Below are 19,676 nucleotides of genomic sequence, written 5' to 3'. Positions count from 1 at the left end.
ATCCTGGCTCTGCCACTTACAAGCTGTATGACAGCAGAAAAGTTATTTATCCCTCTGTGCCTGAGTGTCCTCGTCTGTCACATTGCTGTGACAAGGGTTGCAATGGGGATTAAATGAGTCAGCACAGGAAGGTACTCCAAATAATGCCTGGTTCATAGTAAGTACTAAGTGTTGGCTTTTTTCAGGGGCTCAGGTGTTCATCAGGAACAATGACAGGTCCTCAGCTCAGCCTGTGAGTTGACCTGTAACCCCAATCCACCTGACTCTATGATGACTGTTTATTGAGTTGTCTGCCTCCCCCATGACACAGTTCCACGAGAGCAGGGATATCATCTGTCCTGTTTACACCTATATGTCCATCAAGTCAGTGCTCAATTACCATAGCTACTAACTGAATGAATGGTTAGACCAAAAAACCAATTCAAAATTATTCCTGTCCAAACAAACCATTATTAAAGCCCCTCCCCACCACCCTGTGTCCAATGGCCTGTCCATTCAGTTGAGAAAATGATTGTCCAGAAAGAATAGCATCTACCACTTTGCTTCAGAAAGCCTTTCTTCCCCCAAAGTTGCCAGGGTTATCATAAAACACTCACATGGAAATAGCTCTGCTAATGGAACTCAATGGACAGAGTCTGGCTAGGGTAGCACAAAGAGTTAAGATTGCTAAATACTTTCAGTCTCTTTTCCCTATGCTTCAGTTTGGTTGATTTCTATTGATATGTCTTTAAGTTCCCTGATCCTTTCTTCTATTTTGACCAATAGGCTGTTAATCGCCTCCAATAAATTTTTGTTTTATTTCAGATAATGCATTTTTCAGTTCCAGGATTTCCAGCTGGTTTCTTTTTTATTGTATTGTTCAGTGCTAGGGTTTCCATTTTGTTCTTTTAAATACTTTCCAAATCTCTCCTGAATTTTTTTCTTTTTTTTGTTATTTTACTTTAAATTTCAGGATGCATGTGCAGAACGTGCAGGTTTGTTACATAGGAATACATGTGCCATGGTGGTTTGCTCCACCTGTCTACCCATCATCTAGGTTTTAAGCCCTGCATGCATTAGATATTTGTCATGATGTTCTCCCTCCCCTCACTCCCCACCCCCGGACAGGCCCTGGCGTGTGTTGTTTCCCTCCCTGTGTCCATGTATTCTCATCGTTGAGCTCCCACTTGTTGTGACAACATGTGGTGTTTGGTTTTCTGTTCCTGTGTTAGTTTGCTGAGGATGATGCCTTCCAGCTTCATCCAGGTCCCTGCAAAGGACACGATCTCATTCCTTTTTATGGCTACATAGTATTCCATGATGTATTATATATCTCATTTTCTTTATTGAATCTATCACTGATGGGCATTTGGGTTGGTTTCATATCTTTGCAATTGTACATAGTGCTGCAATAAACATACGTGTGCATATGTCTCTATAGTAGAAAGATTCATATTCCTTTGGGTATATACCCAATAAAGGAATTGCTGGGTCAAATGGTATTTCTGGTTCTAGATCCTTGAGGAATCACCATGCTGTCTTCCACAATGGCTGACCTAATTTACATTCCCACCAACAGTTTAAAAGCTTTCCTATTTCTCCACAGCCTCACCAGCATCTATTATTTCTTGACTTTTTAACAACCGCCATTCTGACTGGCATGAGATAGTATCTCATTGTGTTTCTAATTTGCATTTCTCTAATAATAGTGATGTTAAGCTTTTTTTATATGTTTGTTGGCTGCATAAATATCTTCTTGTTTTGTTTATTTGTCTGTCTGTTTGTTTGTTTTGAGACAGAGTCTTGCTCTGTTGCCCAGGCTGGAGTGCAGTGGCATGACCTTGGCTCACTGCAACCTCTACCTCCCAGGTTCAAACGATTTTCCTGCTTCAGCCTCCCAAGTAGATGGGAGTACAGATGCACACCACCACGCCTAGCTAATTTCTGTATTTTTAGTAGAGATGAGGTTTCACCATGTTGGCCAGGCTGGTGACAAACTCCTGATCTCACGTGATCCACCACCTCAGCCTCCCAAAGTGCTGGTATTACAGGCATGAGCCACCTTGCCCGGCCATAAATGTTTTCTTTTGAGAAGTGCCTGTTCATATCTTTTGTCCACTTTTTGATGGGTTTGTTTTTTTCTTGTAAATTTGTTTAAGTTCCTTGTAGATTCTGGATATCAGAACTTTGTCAGATGGGTAGATTACAAAAATGTTCTCCCATTCTGTAGGTTGCCTGTTTGTTCTGATGATAGTTTCTTTTGCTGTGCAGAAGCTTTTTAGTCTAATTAGGTCCCATTTGTCAATTTTAGCTTATGTTGCAATTGCTTTTGGCATTTTCATCATTAAGTCTTTGCCCATGCCTATGTCCTGAATGGTGTTGCCTATGTTTTCTTCTAGGGTTTTTATAGTTTTGGGCTTTACATTTAAGCCTTTAATCCATCTTGAGTTAATTTTTAAGGTGTAAGAAAGGGGTCCAGTTTCCGTTTTCTGCATATGGCTGGCCAGTTTTCCCAGAACCATTTATTAAACAGGGAATCCTTTCCTCATTGCTTGTTTTTGTCAGGTCTGTTGAAGATCAGATGATTGTAGATGTATGGTGTTCTTTCTGAGGTCTCTGTTCTGTTCCATTGGTCTATATGTCTGTTTTGGTACCAGCACCATGCTGTTTTGATTACTGTAGCCATGTAGTATAGTTTGAAGTCAGGTAGCATGATGCCTCCAGCTTTATTCTTTTTGCTTAGGATTGTTTTGGCTATACGGGTTCTTTTTGGTTCCATATGGCATTTAAAGTATTTTTTTTTCTAAATCTGTAAAACACGTCAATGGTAGTTTGATGGGAATAGCATTGGATCTATAAATTACTTTGGGCAGTATGGCCATTTTCACAATATTGATTCTTCCTATCCATGAGGATGGAATGTTTTTCCATGTGTTTGTGTCCTCTTATTTCCTTGAGTAGTGGTTTGTAGTTCTCCTTGAAGAGGTCCTTTACATCCCTTGTTATCTGTATTCCTAGGTGTTTTGTTCTCTTTGTAGCAACTGTGAATGGGAGTTCATTCATGATTTGGCTCTCTGCTTGTCTATTGTTGGTGTATAGGAATGTTTGTGATTTTTGCTCATTGATTTTGTGAATTTTTCATGTCTTCATCCATTATATTCATCTTTTCCTGTCAATCTTTTAGTGCATTTATTTTAAAGTTATGTAAAAGTTTCTTGTTTGAAAATTTCCATTTCATCATCCATGCTCTATTTCTTTTGACTGAGTGTTCTCTTAAATGTAGATCTTATTTTCTTGCTTCTTCACAACAGGAGATCTATTGTTTCCTTTGATTGGAAATGCCCTTTCCTCTATTACGTTGGCAGGAGAACTGATGAGGGATGAATCAGTTCGACCCAATCAAGGGTTAAGCTGATTTGGGGCAGGACTGAAGCTATAACCTCATCAGAAGAGCCTTGAAATTCAAACTCCATAAACTTAAGGAAATCTCTCTTTGATTTTCATCTCCTCCTTCCCCCAGCTTCCTGCACTCCCATGACTACAAGACTGGGAAGCTGTGAGCCCATGAGACTGTGAGACTTTGAGACCACAGGCTTATGAAGCTGTAAGGTGACGACATCCCAAGATCTCCTGCTTCGTAGCCTCATTCCAGCCTTTGCTTGCACAGCTAAATTCCATTTAAGAAAATACTTGGTGGAGAGAATTGTCTTTGCCTTGGGGTCTCCTCTAGATTTAAGTTCAAGCAGTCAGCCCACAGATTCAAAAGTTTTCCTGGCCCTCCTCCCCCTCTGTTAGGCCTCTTCCTGCACTTGCCCTGCCCCCAACCTCAGCAACTGCCTTCAAGTATGAAGCAGCCCGAATCTCTTGCTCATCCTGGAAGAACTCATCCCTCTGGAGTTTAAATTCTTTCAGATTTCATATTCACAGACATATTATGGCTTTAATGAAAATTGTTATTTTCTTTGGTTTAATCTAGTGATTTCTTACTGTTTAAGCAGGAGGGAAGGTCTTTCACATCCTTCTATACCTTCATCAGAAGCTGAGCTATGATTGATGAGTTCTTTAATAACATAAAATCCTCTACAAAGATTTAAACATTAATTCTCTGGGGTCAAAGAGCTTCAGCACATAAAATATAAAATACTATTTGCCATACAATACTTTGTCTAGTGAAGACTACCTCCTTGTGTCCAGTGTGTATTCTTTACCCTTAAAGACTTCTCTTTTATTATCTTTCTTCTCTGGCCCTTTATGGATTTCTTCCCCTGCCCCCTAAAACAACAACTAACAAACAGAGCTCTGGATTATAAGAACAGCATCCACCAGTTATTGAGCACTTACTATATACCAGACTCCATCCACCATTTATTGAGCACTTACTATATATCAGACTCCATATTAAGGGATTTATAGACAGTTCTTCACTTAAACTTCACAAAAACTCTGAGGGCCACTATGAGGGTCCCAATTTTGTAAATGAGGAAACAGAGATTCACAAAGATTGGGTAACTTTGCCCAAAGCCAGGAAAGGAATACAGATTAAATCCAAGCCCAGGCTGCTAACTGCCACCTAATACCATCCCCAGTTTGAATCAGCCTGGGCACTGTTCTTCTTCTGGGAGCATCAAGACACAAAAGGCTGGAGCGAGATGAGGCAGTTTTCAGTGACACCGCCCTAGGCGATTCCACAACTCCCCTGGAGGGCAGCCCCAAAAGTCAGTAACACACAGCTTTGTAAGCCTTTTCCCCACTCCCCTTAAGTTTGCTCTTAATCATTCCTGCTTATGGCTCAGGAATCAGCCTGCACAAATCCTCTTCCTCTCTGATAACTCTTGCCCTACAAACATTTTTGGGCATGGCTTATGGCCAGTTCCTCTGTTTCTCTGCCTCTGTCCAAAATATGACTAAGAAGATAAATGTATTAAGGACCTATAATCTCTCCCCATAAATCCTCTCATCTGGGTTGCTTTCCTATCCTCCTCAGATGCCCAGTATCCTTCAAGGACTGAAAAGCTGGGATCACTGCCATGCCAGCTAGAAGTGTGGCATTCTGGGTCACTCTTGGGCCCTCCTGCTGCTCATCTTTTTTGATGGCCAAGGAACTCAGCCTAGGGCCAAGGTAAACCAACACCAGTCTGGTGGTCAGCAGTGGAAGTCAGCAGAGTGGTTCCACTTCAGAACTCAACTTTTGAGTTTAAGAAACCCTAAGAGGAAGCCTTGGTTTCGACTTTGGATATCAGCACCTCTAATAGCCAGCACCCAAATCGCAGTTCCTAAATACAATTTCCCACTATAAGAAACCAGGATGCATGGAGAAATGGCTGGTTTCAAGACCTGGCATAGAAAATCAAGGTGAACTTAAAACATTTGAGGGTGAGGGGTAGAATGCAAGTAAGTGCTCAAGGAGCACTGAGGTGTAGCCAGCTTGAAGGGCCAAATCTGAAACAATCTAAGCATCAAAAGAAAAAATATGATAACGCTATGAAACAGAAAAAAATTAAAATTCATGAGTCTCATAGTGCAGAAAAAGAGAGCGAGCCAGATGTTGGAGAATGATAAAAAGTGGCGAATCCTGGAAAGGAGCATGTGGATGTATGCTATTTCATCTCTCTGTAGAACTGAAATTTTTACATTAAAAAGTAGAGAAAGGTAGAAAGAACAGCTCTTTTTTTTAAATGGCAATAAAGTGCCACTAGCTCCTAGTCTGGATATTCTGAGATTACTAAACCAATCTTTCCTGGACAGAAAGATGTAAATGAGTTCTCTCCTGGGCCCAATAGCCTCAGGTCGTTTGCCCATCCTCCTGGATAATACAACCCACCAATGGTTATGCATGAATCAATTGCATAATGAATTTTAAGGTCATCATTAGTTAGGTTAGTAACACAAACATTGTCAAGGACAGTGAGCATATAAAGGTGCTACTGCATCTGTTCAGTGCCAGATGCTCTCTAATTCACATATAAAACAGCTCTGATCCTTCTGGCACTTGTCCGCCACTCCTCCCTCCTTCTAAGGCTCTGTATAGTACTCAGGAAAGGAAAAAAAAAAATGCCCAGGCTCTTCAGAGACACTCAGAAGGAAGCGCCTTCAGGATAACGTTGTCTGAAAGGATCACTTGGGCGCCATCTAGTGGGAAAATGCTTACACTGCCATGGGGCTCCAGCGCTGTGTCCCAGCCATACACGGGCCACCCTTAACAACGCGGGCGGCATACTGCTCAGCACCAGGAGGGCATTCAACAAAGGGTGGAATGAATTACTTCTTCCTATGAATTCCCTGCATGTATGTTTAGTGCCAGTATGAGGTGAGTGTGATAAGAAACTAATAACATCATATTGATGTTTTCTTATGGTCAAGCACCGTTTTCACAGATGGATTGTAAACTCATTGCAGAATCATTGTATTCCCTGGTGCCTAGCCCAGTGCTCCATAAGAAATGCTCCATCAGTGCTCATGGTGGTGGTAACATACACTGTGCGGAATGAGGCTTTCAGAACAAGCATAATGGAATTGAACAAGCACCACTGAACCAACACAGGATCGGATAGGAATCTGACCGTTAGTTTGTTTTTTAAATTGCATAGCATTGACCACACTCCGTTTGTTTTTAACTTAAAAAAAAAAATCTCCTCTCTAAACCACAAGCTCTAAGATGTCAGAGACCATGTCCGTCTGGCTTATCATTGTACATCCAGTACCTAGAAGCAACCATTCAAGAAATATCTTTTGACTGGATGGGTAGATTAATGAAGGAAGGCGTGAGCTCTCTGTTCTACCTGCCTAGGTGATAGACTGGTTGCTCTGAGCCAGTTCTGCTGTCCTTGAGAAAGCCGGGACCCTCACATGGACACGATCACCAGCCTAACCAATGAGGCTCCATAAAAAGCCTCTTACACCAAGGCGCAACCCAAGACTCGAACAGTAGGTGCTATTTAAAAAGACACATGCTCAGGATTTCTGAATATTAATATTTTCTGTTTCATAACGTTTGGGTAACTACTATCCTTGTTTTGTTACCATTTGCTTTATTGACCTCGTGCATGCAAATATTCTTTCCCTCCTGTCCCCTGTACCCTGAACAAACCCCCTTACTCACATGGAGTGACTGGAGTATTGTTTAGAAATATTTATCCACCCTGCTTCCTTGAGGATGGCATATACTTCCCTACTTCATTCATTGGGAACTTAGCCATGTGACTCCTTTTGGCCAGTGGAATATGGGTGAGTGTGATGTGCACAGAGGCCTTATGTGCACCTGTGTGTTTGGCTTCGCCTCTTGTGCTTCTGCGACCCACCCTGAGAAGAGCATCCTCTGATGGCTGCTGTCCCTTCTGCCTGAGCCCTGCAGCCTGGAGCACAACCAACCCAGACCAGCCCAGTTGAAATCAGTGGAACCCCTGCCAACTCACAGACCCATAAGAAAGAAAAACAAACATTTGTCCTTTGAGATTGTTAGTTACCCAGAAAAAAAAAATGAACACTTTAACACCACCACCCCTGAAAGCTTCAACTTAGAAACTCTCCGATCATAATACCCTTCCCACCTACGTGTTCCATTACTTTATTACCACCAAGCCTGCTTTTCCACTTAACACTTCCTGTCCCTGTTCCCCCCACCAGGCTCTTTCTGGTTTCATGTCCTTCTCAATTGGGATCCTTGGTCAGTCACGTCTCAGCTTATTCTTGGATCAACAAAACAACTGGTTTTATTCCCTTCTGCTACTGCACTTCTGGAAAGTACCAGTCAATGTCCTAACTGACTGCATCATCTCCCTAAGAACTCTGGCTTCGACTGGGTCCTCCGTCTTGCTTGCACATGCTTTAAGCTTAACACCAGCTGGTGCCTTTTCTTGTTCCTCAAGTGGCTGCCCCAAACCTTTGGTTCTTTCAAGCCCCAGCCTCTCTTCTACTCATTCTCAGCAGAGATTTCACTCCCTACTTCTCAGAGAAAACAGGGAAACTCACCAGCGGGAGGCAGGCTAGGACCGTGGTTAAGAACAAGAATAAGGGGTCTGGAATCATCCTGGGCTTTACCCTAAGTGTATGGCCTCAGGCAAGTTTCTTCACAGCTCTGAGCCTCAGTTTCATTATCTATAAAGTGGGAGTATGTATTTTCATAGGGTATTTTCATACGTTACAGATAAAACAAGACATGGCACATAAAGTGCTCAGCACACTTCCTACCATATAATTACGAACAAACCAGATATGCTACCTATAAATAATTCTTTCCCTCCTGTCTCAGTCTAGGACAGAAAAGGAAACTCCCTCTCCTTTAACTCTCACTTTTGTTCTTGATCTCACAGGAAGTTCTTCTCCTTCAGCATAACATGGTCTTACCTTCTTCAGTTATTCTTACTCTAATATCTTCAATCTCTCCTACTGACACGTTACTCACATTAGCTTAAAACCTGTTTCACCCTTTCCCATCTTTGAGAGACAGAGATGAGGTCTTGCTCTGTTGCTCAGGCTGGAATGCAGTAGTGCAATCATAGCTCACTGCAGTTTCAAAATCCTTGGCTGCAGAAGTGATTCTCCCTCCTCAGTCTCTTGAGTAGCTAGCACTACAGGCAATGCACCACCATGCCTGGCTGATATTTTTTTTTTTTTGAGACGGAGTCTCACTCTATCGCCCAGGCTGGAGTGCAGTGGCGCGATCTCGGCTCACTGCAAGCTCCGCCTCCCGGGTTCACGCCATTCTCCCGCCTCAGCCTCCCGAGTAGTTGGGACTACAGGCGCCCGCCACCGCGCCCGGCTAGTTTTTTGTATTTTTAGTAGAGACGGGGTTTCACCATGTTAGCCAGGATGGTCTCGATCTCCTGACCTCGTGATCCAGCCGCCTCGGCCTCCCAAAGTGCTGGGATTACAGGCTTGAGCCACCGCGCCCGGCCCTGGCTGATATTTTTTTAATATTGTACAGAGACAGAATCTCTTATTGTTGATCAGTCTGGCCTTGAACTCTTGTCCTCAAGTAACCTGACTGCCTCATCCTCCCAAAGTGTTGGGATTACAGGTATGAACCACTGCACCTGGCCTTTCCCATCTTAATTGGTATTTTTCCACAGCAGTTTATTTACTCGTATAAACTATCACCTTAATTCTCCCCTTCCTTGCTTGATTAAGCTTATTTAAAAGTTGTCTGTATTCTTTACGTCCATTTTTCACCCTTCAAATCTTGCCTTTTTTTTTTTTTTGAAACTGTCTCACTCTGCCCAGGCTAGAGTGCAGTGGCATGGCTAATTTTTGTATTGTTTGCAGAGATGGGTTTTCACCATGTTGCTCAGGCTGGTCTCGAACTTCTGGGCTCAAGTGATCCACCTGCCTTGGTCTCCCAAAGTGCTGGGCTTTCAGGCATGAGCCACTGTGCCCCACCAAATCTTTATATGAAGTTGCTATTGCTCAGGTCACCAATCACATGCTAGCCATCAAATACAAAAACCTCTTTACTGCCTTCATCCTATGTGACCTTTCTGCCTTATTTTGAAACACTGCCCCCAGCTTCCAGAACCCCACTCCTTCCTGGTTCTCCTCCCATCTCTCGATCTTTTCCCATCTCCTTCCTGGTTTTCTCTTCCTTTCTTTTTACATCTGTTGCTATTTCCTCTGACCATGGTGCTCTGTTCACCTCCTACTTCCACCTATAACAGCCATATGCACTTCTCAAGTCTCCAAAACTATCTCGAGCTGCAGACACCTATTTCCTACTGTTTGCAGGGTCTCCTATAGGTGTCCAAATTCCAACTTATCTCAGGTAGAACTCACCTTCTTTCCCCCACCAAACCTCTTCCCTTTTATTATTCACGTAACAGCATCAACTTCTAGAGAGTTGATCAAACTAAAAATTTGAAAGGTAAACTCTTGAGGTTCCTCACCCCTACCTTCAGTGAGTCTTGAGTCCTGTCACTTCTTCCTTTAAGCTCTTCTAATTCTAGTCTCCCTTCTTCATCCCCTGAACCACTGCAATTGCACTCCTAATGGCTACCTTTGGATATGGTCTTCCTCCACTCTACTGGAGTTATGCTACAAGAGTTATCTGTCAAATGGTACTCCCCTGATTAAACCATCCATCATCTTAGAACCATGTCTAAGCTCTGAGCCCTGGCACACTATGCCCTTCACAGTCAGAGCTTGCCACCCCAAGACCATCACCTTGCTCTGATCACACCTCATGTCACACGCTTCCTTGAACACACCTTGCATTTCCACACCCTGACTATACTATCCCTCTGCCTGAAATATCTTCCTGTTCTGCCAACATATGAGCAAAGGCATAGCTCAATCTTCATCTCCTGTCTGAAACTTTCCCTCCCTCTCCCTGTCATCAACTGTTCTCTTAGCTAGTTCTCAGAGCACTTGGTCCATCCCCTACTTCACCACTCTTCCTTGGCTCCCCACTGCACTTGGAATAGCATCTAAATTCCTTACCTAGCTTACCTACATACAAGGCTGTATTAGTCTGTTCCCACACTGCTAATAAAGACATACCTGAGACCGGGTAATTTGTAAAGGGAAAAGAGGTTTAATGAATTCACAATTCCACATGCTGGGAAGGCCTCACAATCATGGCGGAAGGCAAAGGAGAAGCAAAGGCACATCTTACACGGCAGCAGGCAAGAGAGCTTATGCAGGGGAACTCCTGTTTATAAAACCATCAGATCTCGTGAGACTTATTCACTACCATGAGAACAGTATGGAGGAAACCACGCCTATGATTCAATTATCTCCACCTGGCTCCACCCTTGACACATGGGGATTATTACAATTCAATGTGAGATTTGGGTGGGGACACAGCCAAACCATATCAAAGGCCATGTGTGATCACACTGGTGCCTACCACTCCAGCCCCAACAAATCCCCCTTTCCCTCTCATGTGCACAGAGAAAGAGCAATCTTCCATATGATCCAAAGCAGGAAAGAACCCAAAGTGATCCTATATAATCCAAAGGTCAATGTGAAGTCCAAAGCTGTGCACTACAGCTTTAATTATGACTATCCCAAACTATTATTGAAAGTAGTTTTGTCAGGCATGGTGGCATGTGCCTCTAGTCCCCACTATTTGAGAGGAGGATTGCTTGAATCCAGGAATTTGAGGCCAGCCTGGGCAATAGAGAAGGACCCCATCTCGGAAGAAAGGAAAAGAAACGAAAGGAAGAAGAGTAGTCTTCTTTCTGAATCACCTAACAATTCAGTAATTAAGGAGCATATAGGATAATAGTGATGTATTTATTGCATTAATTGAGCTTTTACTATTGTCAGAGAACTAGGTGCTTCACATACATTATCTCATTTAATCCTCAAATCAACCTAATGAGGTAGGTAGCCTTATTCTCCTTTTTTATAAAAGGACACTGATATTAGCAAGATTAGATGACTTGTCCAAGGTCATACTGGCAGCGATAGACAAAAACATTATTTAAACCCAGGTCTGTTTCATTCGAGAGCTTGTATTCTGCTCATTATGCGATACAGTCTCCATAGAACAGCTGCCAAAGAAGACCAGAGTTAAATATTGCGGCTGACCTACCTGGAACATAATCTGCCAGGTACTGATTTACGAGAAACCATCTAAAATGACATTGAAGTTTTAAACCTGCAACCGAGACCAACACTTAAAAAGTATCTGTATTGGCCGGGCGTGGTGGCTCAAGCCTGTAATCCCAGCACTTTGGGAGGCCGAGATGGGCGGATCACGAGGTCAGGAGATCGAGACCATCCTGGCTAACACGGTGAAACCCCGTCTCTACTAAGAAATACAAAAAATAGCCGGGTGAGGTGGCAGCGCCTGTAGTCCCAGCTACTCGGGAGGCTGAGGCCGGAGAATGGCGTGAACCTGGGAGGCGGAGCTTGCAGTGAGCTGAGATCCGGCCACTGCACTCCAGCCTGGGCTACAGAGCGAGACTCCGTCTCAAAAAAAAAAAAAAAAAAAAAAAAAAAAGTATCTGTATTATGGATAACTGAACTCCCCAGTTCACCTGGAAGTGCCAACAAGCCCCTTCTCCTCCTGGTATAGTTGAATTTCTCAGCTGCAGACCATACACTCATCCTTAGCCACAGAGTCTTGAAACTGATGGTATTTCAGTACAGATTATATCGGTCAAAGATACCAACCACACCTGATCCTCCATCTCTGTAAACTGGAAATATCATTCATAGGAGAAAATTAGACTGTAAGACCATTCTAACTGCTTCTGATTCAAGTAGGAGACATATGGAATAAGTTAGTGAAATAAAAGCAATTTGTACATTGCTTGAGATACAGACTCTCAGAGGGACATTTATCAATCAGGGCACTGCGGAGGGGAATCTTGGACTGAGCGAGAGATTAGATTTCCACTCCATTTTCAAAGAATTGAAACTCACAGAACTCTAATAAAAACTAAGTAATTCTTTCACACCAAGCAGATGCCAGAAAGAAACTCTTCCCTTGGACAAAAGGCATGCTAGCAATTTGCTGTGGGTTCCAGGAATTTAATTCAGGATTCAAGAAATTTACCAACAGAAATTCATATGTACAGTGCACTACAGACAACATTTCTGAAGACTTAGTCACTGTTTGCTGACCAAGGCTACCATGCAATTGCTTCTGGAATGCATAGAGCAGAAAGCCTTGGCCTCGCTTAGAAAAGGAGATTGAAGAGTAGACATAAACGTCCTGTGGCCAAGAATTCAAACAAATGTTCACAATCCACACCTCGCAGATGGAAACCCATCTTTGTTTTTATAGTTTTACCTAGAAAGCCCTCTGGCTGCAGGCTTTCCAAAACTCAGATTCCAAGGAGATAAATCTTGGTCCATTGTAAGCTAAGACTTTAAGACAGTGTGCACTAGAGACAGAGCTAGGTCAAGGTCTACTTACGCATGCAGTCTCCTCCGTACCAGCCTGCTCGGCACTCGGCACAGTAGAACCCCTTCACATAGAAGTCATCCAAGGTACCCCCCCATGAGCCATTTCGGCAGCTCTTGCAGTTTTCAAAGATGGTACAACCTGAAACATTCCCAAGAAGAGGAGTGTTAGGCCAAAGCACCTGCGGGTTCTAATCAGCTGCATGGGAGCACAACTGCACCTTCTCAGGGTCCTGTCTCAACTAAGAGCATCTGGGCCTAGAAAGGTGTCAGAGCCCAGAGGAAGAACCTCTCATCTCAAAGAAACTGCTAGAGGTGCCAGAATTCAGACTGGAGAGTTTAGAAGGGGGGTCTCAACGAGTATCCCAGGTAGTGGCTGGTGTTTTAAAGTAACACGAAACTGCCTGCAGGAAAAGGAAGAATCTATCAATATAGAGTCTTTTGTATAAATGAGTTACATGTTTATTGTGGAAGTTTTAGAAAATTTAGACCAGCAAAAAGAATTAAATAAAAAATATCTAAAACCCCATCACCCAAACTATTGCTAACAGTCTTTCTCTGCCTATATACACATACATTTTTTAAATTAGACTTATATGACTTATGGTACATTGTTTTTGTAACTTACTTTTGAATTTCATAATAGATAGTAAATATCTTCCTGTGTTATTAAATACTCTTCTATGTCATATACTTCTGTGATGAAAGTATGCCATTGGAAACAACTCTCCTGTCTAACAACAGGCTCACCCTGGAATGTGTCAGGCTCCCCACAACCAGCAGGCCACACCAGAGGGGTTTGCGTGATTCTGCAACAAGGACCAGTTTAGAAACATGGTCTCTTGAGGGAGTCGGGGGTCGTGAGAAAAAGTACAAATGATCCAATCCCACTTAGCAAAACAGAGAACTAAGTTCTGGCTCTGCCATTGTGCAGCTGTGTGTCCTTGGGCAAATTGGTTAAGCTTTCTGTGACTCAGTGTCCTCATTTGTCCAATTGGGTGTTATGATTTGGATCTGTGTCCCCACCCAAAGCTCATGTTGAGATGTAATCCCCAATGTTGGAGGTGGGGCCTGGTGGGAGGTGATTGGATCATGGGAGTGTGTGTTTGTTTTTTTTTTTTAGACGGAGTCTCGCTCTGTCACCCATGCTGGAGTGCAGTGGTGCAATCTCAGCTCACTGCAACCTCCACCTCCCAGCTTCAAGTGATTCTCCTGCCTCAGCCCCCCGAGTAGCTGGAACTACAGGTGTGTGCCACCACACCCAGCTAATTTCTGTATTTTTAGTAAAGACGGGGTTTCATCATTTTGGCCAGGATGGTCTCGATCTCTTGACCTCATGATCCGCCCACACTGGCATCCCAAAGTGCTGAGATTACAGGCGTGAGCCACCGCACCTGGCCCATGGGAGTGGCTTTCTCATGAATGGTTTAGCACCATCCCCTTGGTACTGTCCTTGCGATAGTGAGTGAGTTCTCTTGAGATCTGATTGTTTAAAACTGTGTGGCACCTCCCCCTTCTCTTGTGCTCCTACTTTCACTCATGCTTTACCTTCCTCAATGAGTAAAAGCTGCCTGAGGCCTCCCCAGAAACAGATGCCACCATCCTTTCTGTACAGCCTGCAGAACCGTAAGCCAATTAAACTTCTTTTCTTATCAATTATCCAGTCTCAGGTATTTCTTTATAGCAATGTGAGAATGGCCTAACCCTGGGATTAGACATCGTATCTACCTCTTCAGACTGTTTTAATTTTTAATTAAATTATCACAAGTGCCTGCACATAGTATCTATAATACAAAATATGAACTCTTATCCCTGCCACTGCATACAGCATGCTCAATTTTAACAGCCTATTATGTGTTTTCCTATAATAGACTTAAGTCAAGGACTGTATCTTGTCCAACATTGTATCCACAGCACCATACAGTGGCTTGCACATAGTAAGTGTTCAATAAATATTATTTGAGTGAATGAAGGAAGGAAGAAGGAATGGCTAATCCAAGCTTCTGAATTTCTTAAGATAAACAGCATTTCCTCAAGCTGATAGTATGCTTCTTTGCTTTCAGCTGAAATTAGGTTTTCCTTGGGCTGTAGTGTATGTACGTGTGGTTACTGTAGGAGAGAGATGCATAGCTCTCTCTTTCCACACTATCCTGATTTTGCTTCCCTTCTTCCAGTGTCCCCTTCTATCAGAGAAGATGAGTTGCTAATACAGCTGGCCCTCCGTATTCACAGGTTTGACATGCATGGATTCAACCAACCATGGCTAAAAAATACAGTACTCACAGGATGCAGAGCCCTGGAGTTCCACAGGGCCAACTGAGGGACTTGAGCATCTGTGGATTTTGGTATCTGCAGGGGTTGTGGAAACAGTCCCTCGTGGATATTGAGATATGACTGTATGATTTGTCAAATTCCAGTAGTCATGTGACCCATAACTGGGTCCCTGCAGGATCACTGTGCCTTCCAAAGACTATCTTTACTTACATGCCAATTCCCCCTCTTTAACTCCCTATCTCATCACTGCTGAGGAGGCAAATGGACTGAGTCTGCCCCCAGCAGCTGTCTTAGTCTGTTCTCACACTGCTAATAAAGACACACCTGTGACTGGTTAATTTATAAAAAGAGGTTTAATTGACTCACAGTTCCACATGGCTGGAGAGGCCTCACAATCATGGTGGAAGGCAAATGAGGAGCAAAGTCATGTCTTACATGGTGGCAGGCAAGAGAGCGTGTGCAGGGGAACTGCCACTTATAAAACCATCGGATCTCGTGAAACGTATTCACTATCATGAGAACAGCATGGGAAAGACCTGCCCCCATGATTCAATTACCTCCCACCAGATCCCTTCCACAACCTGTGGGGATTATTACAATTCAAGATGAGATTTGGGTGGGGACACAGAGCCAAATCCTATCAGCAGCCCTGGCCAACTCTCTTTCTTAGCACAGTCACATCAGAGTGCTTAGATATAAGCCACAGACACCAGCCTGGTGATTAAGATGAACAAGGCTATACTAAAAAGACACTAAATACAGAAATAATAAAAACCCAGGGTGATGGATACCCTAAATACTCTGACTTGATTATTACACATTCTGTGCAAGTAACAAGATATCACATGTACCCCATAAACGTGTACAAACATTATGTATCAATTAAAAAGGAAAAAAAGACATTAGATAGTTCACAAAGTTGCTAGAAGGGCCAGGGGACCAAATGCAGAGCTATACAACCTAGAACTACAGGAAACCACACTGGCCCAGTGAGGACCCTGGTGCTACCAGATGCTACTAGAAGTCACCATTGACATCCCTGCCATTGGTGCCCCTCGACACTGATCCTGCTGCTCCACTGCCACCAGCAGAGAGAAGATCATTATCTATCATAATGATAGAAATGCAAACTGAAACTGTCCATGATCCCACCTATGAGACTGGCAAACATCCAAATGACACATCGTGTTGCAAGGCTTAGGGAAAACAGTACTCTCACACACTGCTGGAAAAAATGCCAAACGTATGGAGAAAACATGGCAAAGCAAGGCTGGGAAGTGACATATGCGCCCCCCTTTGACTCAGCGATCCCTCTTCCAGGAATCTACCTCGAAAATACACTGCAAAACTACTAAGTGATGTATGCCTAAGGGTAGTCATTGTAGTACTGTTAACAGCAAAAGGATGGAAACAACCCAAATGTTCATAAACTATGGTAATCCACACAAGGCAGATACATGCAACCATATAAACAAATGAAGAACATGGTTTCATACTGACATAGAGTGACCTCCAGCATATATTGTTAAGAGATAAAAGCAAGGCCAGGCACCAGGGCTCATCCCTGTAATCCCAGAACTTAGGGAGGCTGAGGCAGGCAGATCGCTTGAGCTCAGGAGTTCGAGACAAGTCTGGGCAACATGGGGAAACTCCATCACTATAAAAAATACAAAAATTACTCAGGCGTGGTGGCACTTGCCTGTAGTCTCAGCTACTCAGGAGGCTGAGGTGGGACGATTACCTGAGCCTGGGAGGCAGAGGCTGCAGTGAGCCATGATTGAGCTACTACACTCCAGCCTGGGTAACAGAGTGAAACGGTGTCTCAAAAAATAATAAGAGAAAAAAGCAAGATGGTTAGCAAGGCTTATGATATGCTATCTTTTGTGTAAGAAGAGGAAAAATATGTATGTATATATACATCTGCTTGTGTTTTCAAATATGGAAAACACATAAAAACAACAAATCTATTTGTATATCAAATAGGTGACATCACAAAACAGAGAAAGGAACTATATCAATTGATTTTAACATGTAATATTTTGACTGTACATATCAAGTGGGAGATATTGGAAGATCAATAATCACCACAAAGAAGTAACTGCTAGAAGGTCTCATTTCATCCAAAGACACATTCATATCACTGGGACCATTTCCCAAGTGTCCAGCTCAGAAACCAGAGCATCAGACTTGACTCTGTTCTTGCCTTCCCTCTCCTATCCTACCCAACAGATCCCAATGTGTGGTCAGTTCCACTCTCAGATCCCAAATCCCTCTACCTCTCTGCATTCATAGAGCTTGTACCTTTATTAAGGTCCCCATTATTTCTTTCCTGCCTCTAGTCATGCTTGTCCTTTTCCCATACCACAGCTAAAGAGAAAAATCTGCTTTTCCTTCTTTACTAAAAGATTTCCAGTGTTACCAAAATATCTTCAGTATATAGCCTAAACTTTGAAGCACAGTTTGCAAAGCACTTCAGGATCTGGCTCCTGTTCCTCCCTTCAGATTGCTCTCTCTTAATCTTTTCTCATTCATTCATTCCCTCTCCCTCTCCCTCTCCCTCCCTCTCTCCATTTATCCAGGTCTCTCATCACATACACATTTCTCCTGCCAGACTGCTACCTGCATCTCCCAAAACCCCATGCTTCCTCTTGCCACAGGACCTTGGCACATGTTATCCTCTGTGGCTTGACTTCTCCTCCCAAGCCCCCTCACCTTGTTTAGTCTGCTTCTCCCATCAGCATGCTCACCACTTTCTCTAGCAAGTCTTCACTGACTTTCCTCCCACCTGCCCCCATTCCCATCCATGTTGCCATAGTCCCCCATGCTTCTCTATCATAGCATTTACTACACTGTATGGTAGCTGCCTGTTCTCCATATCCCCCCAGGCTATAAGTTCTGGGAATGCCGGAGTGTGTCTTTTGTTTTATCATTGTATTCCTAGTATCTGACTTGGTACATAAAGCTGCTCAGTCAGCTTGTTAAATGAATGAGTGAATGAATTCAAAGTTGTACAAGTTTAACACTGAAAAGAGTACTGACTCCTTTTATTGCTGTGCCTTTGGTTAGAATACACTGAATTGTGTCACTTTTCATAATCATGGGACCACAGCCTCCTGATGGCTGCCTGCTAGAATTCAGGCGTTCAGTCTGTTCCTGTTCATTGCCTCCAACAACGTGAAGGCAACCTGAAGTCTCCCATTCCACACTCACCTGGGTGGATCAGGCAGGAGTCACACTCATTCTCCTCATTCCTGCAGCAAGGGATGGTATAACCCACAACTTCCTTCTTTCCGGGGCAGACGCACTCAATCTGATCATATTCACAACACTCCCGACACATGATATTCCACTCGGCTCCAGGACAGGCTTCATTAATGACTGTGTACTCTGAAATGGAAAACCAGCAGGTGAGGCTAGGGCCTGGCAGGGAGTGGTAAGACTCTTAAGTACTCTACTGCTAAGAGGCAACTTTGCCCTATAAATGCATTGCCCTGCCTGAATGAGAAAGAAGATCCATGTGAATTCTTCCCAGGCCAATGTCTCCAAAGTAGGGAGACCTACCCCAAGGAATATTTGAAACCACCCATGGGAGCATAGATGAAATCTGTTTTAACTGCTATTCATTTTTATTTTTATCTTTAAAATATGAAATCAAGTTTCATCATTAGATAATCTAGGTGGATTGGCAATAGAACTTAATGTATATAATTTATAAACCAGCACACATCTCTAGGTGTCTATGCTCATTTGTATTTTTGTTAGAATACATCAGGCCGCTGTTTATGACTACATAGGTTGTGCACTGCACAGATCCATAGGCAGCCATTAAACTGCATGACTACACACTGCAGCCCAGGAATGTGGGCCATCAGAAAATTTGGAGACCAGTCTCCACACCAGGTCATTCAAGTGCAAGGCCGATTGCCCAGTAGAGACTATGTCATTTCTTCCAAACTCGGCCCCTCAATTTTTCAGTGTACTATTTTCATAGTACCTCCAAAGCGAAAACCAACAGAAAAGACAAAAAGCACCTTAATTAGTATGTTTGGGAGAATTTCACTGTTTTACAATGGTGAACTCATTAGCCCAACTTCATTCAGGCGCCAAGTGCAACTGAGTGTTCTTTCCCATAAGAAAAAAAAAAAAATCCCTTTCTGTGCAGGATTTTTTCCTTCTCATTTTCTTTTTTTATATATACCTTCAATAAAAACAAAAACCATCTGGCAAAACCTATAAGAGGAATCAGTCAGAGGCTGCCTGAAAAAAGTCAGGCTAAGAAACAGACCTTCTAGTTTTGATTTCCTCTTCATTTTCCCCACTCTCCATTTCTAAAAATTTTGCACAAAGATGACAATTACAGCTGAAATGAGTCAGATATTTGAGGAAGTGAATCTGGACAAGATCCCCACAAACCCTTCCCAAGAAACTCCAGGCAGGGATCACCAGCATGCTTCGCAGGCCCGCATAAATGAACTCTAGCGTCTGCAGTGGCTTCTAAACCCTTGAATTTCATAGTTTCCTCCCTAAATTAGGAAGTGTGACACAGGGTTGGTCACTCTCAATTTTCCAAGTAGAGC

General features: G+C 43.1%; 1 protein-coding gene across 2 annotated transcripts in view; it reads right to left on the bottom strand.

Moving 5' to 3' along the window:
• PAMR1 (peptidase domain containing associated with muscle regeneration 1) overlaps window positions 1-19,676 on the bottom strand; it is a 99,721-nt gene that overhangs the window by 47,221 nt on the left and 32,824 nt on the right. For both annotated transcript variants that reach the window (XM_050758751.1, XM_050758749.1), the window contains exons 2-3: window positions 18,310-18,486; window positions 12,839-12,967 (exon numbers count right to left, since the gene is read on the bottom strand). In XM_050758751.1, coding sequence (XP_050614708.1) covers window positions 12,839-12,967; window positions 18,310-18,486 — 306 coding nt within the window. The remainder of the gene's footprint in view (window positions 1-12,838; window positions 12,968-18,309; window positions 18,487-19,676) is intronic.

This window comes from Macaca thibetana, chromosome 14, assembly GCF_024542745.1.
Source record: "Macaca thibetana thibetana isolate TM-01 chromosome 14, ASM2454274v1, whole genome shotgun sequence".
NCBI classification, from domain to species: domain Eukaryota; kingdom Metazoa; phylum Chordata; class Mammalia; order Primates; family Cercopithecidae; genus Macaca; species Macaca thibetana.
The sequence above is the reverse complement of the archived record's forward strand: the minus strand, read 5'-3'. Positions and strand labels throughout refer to the sequence as shown.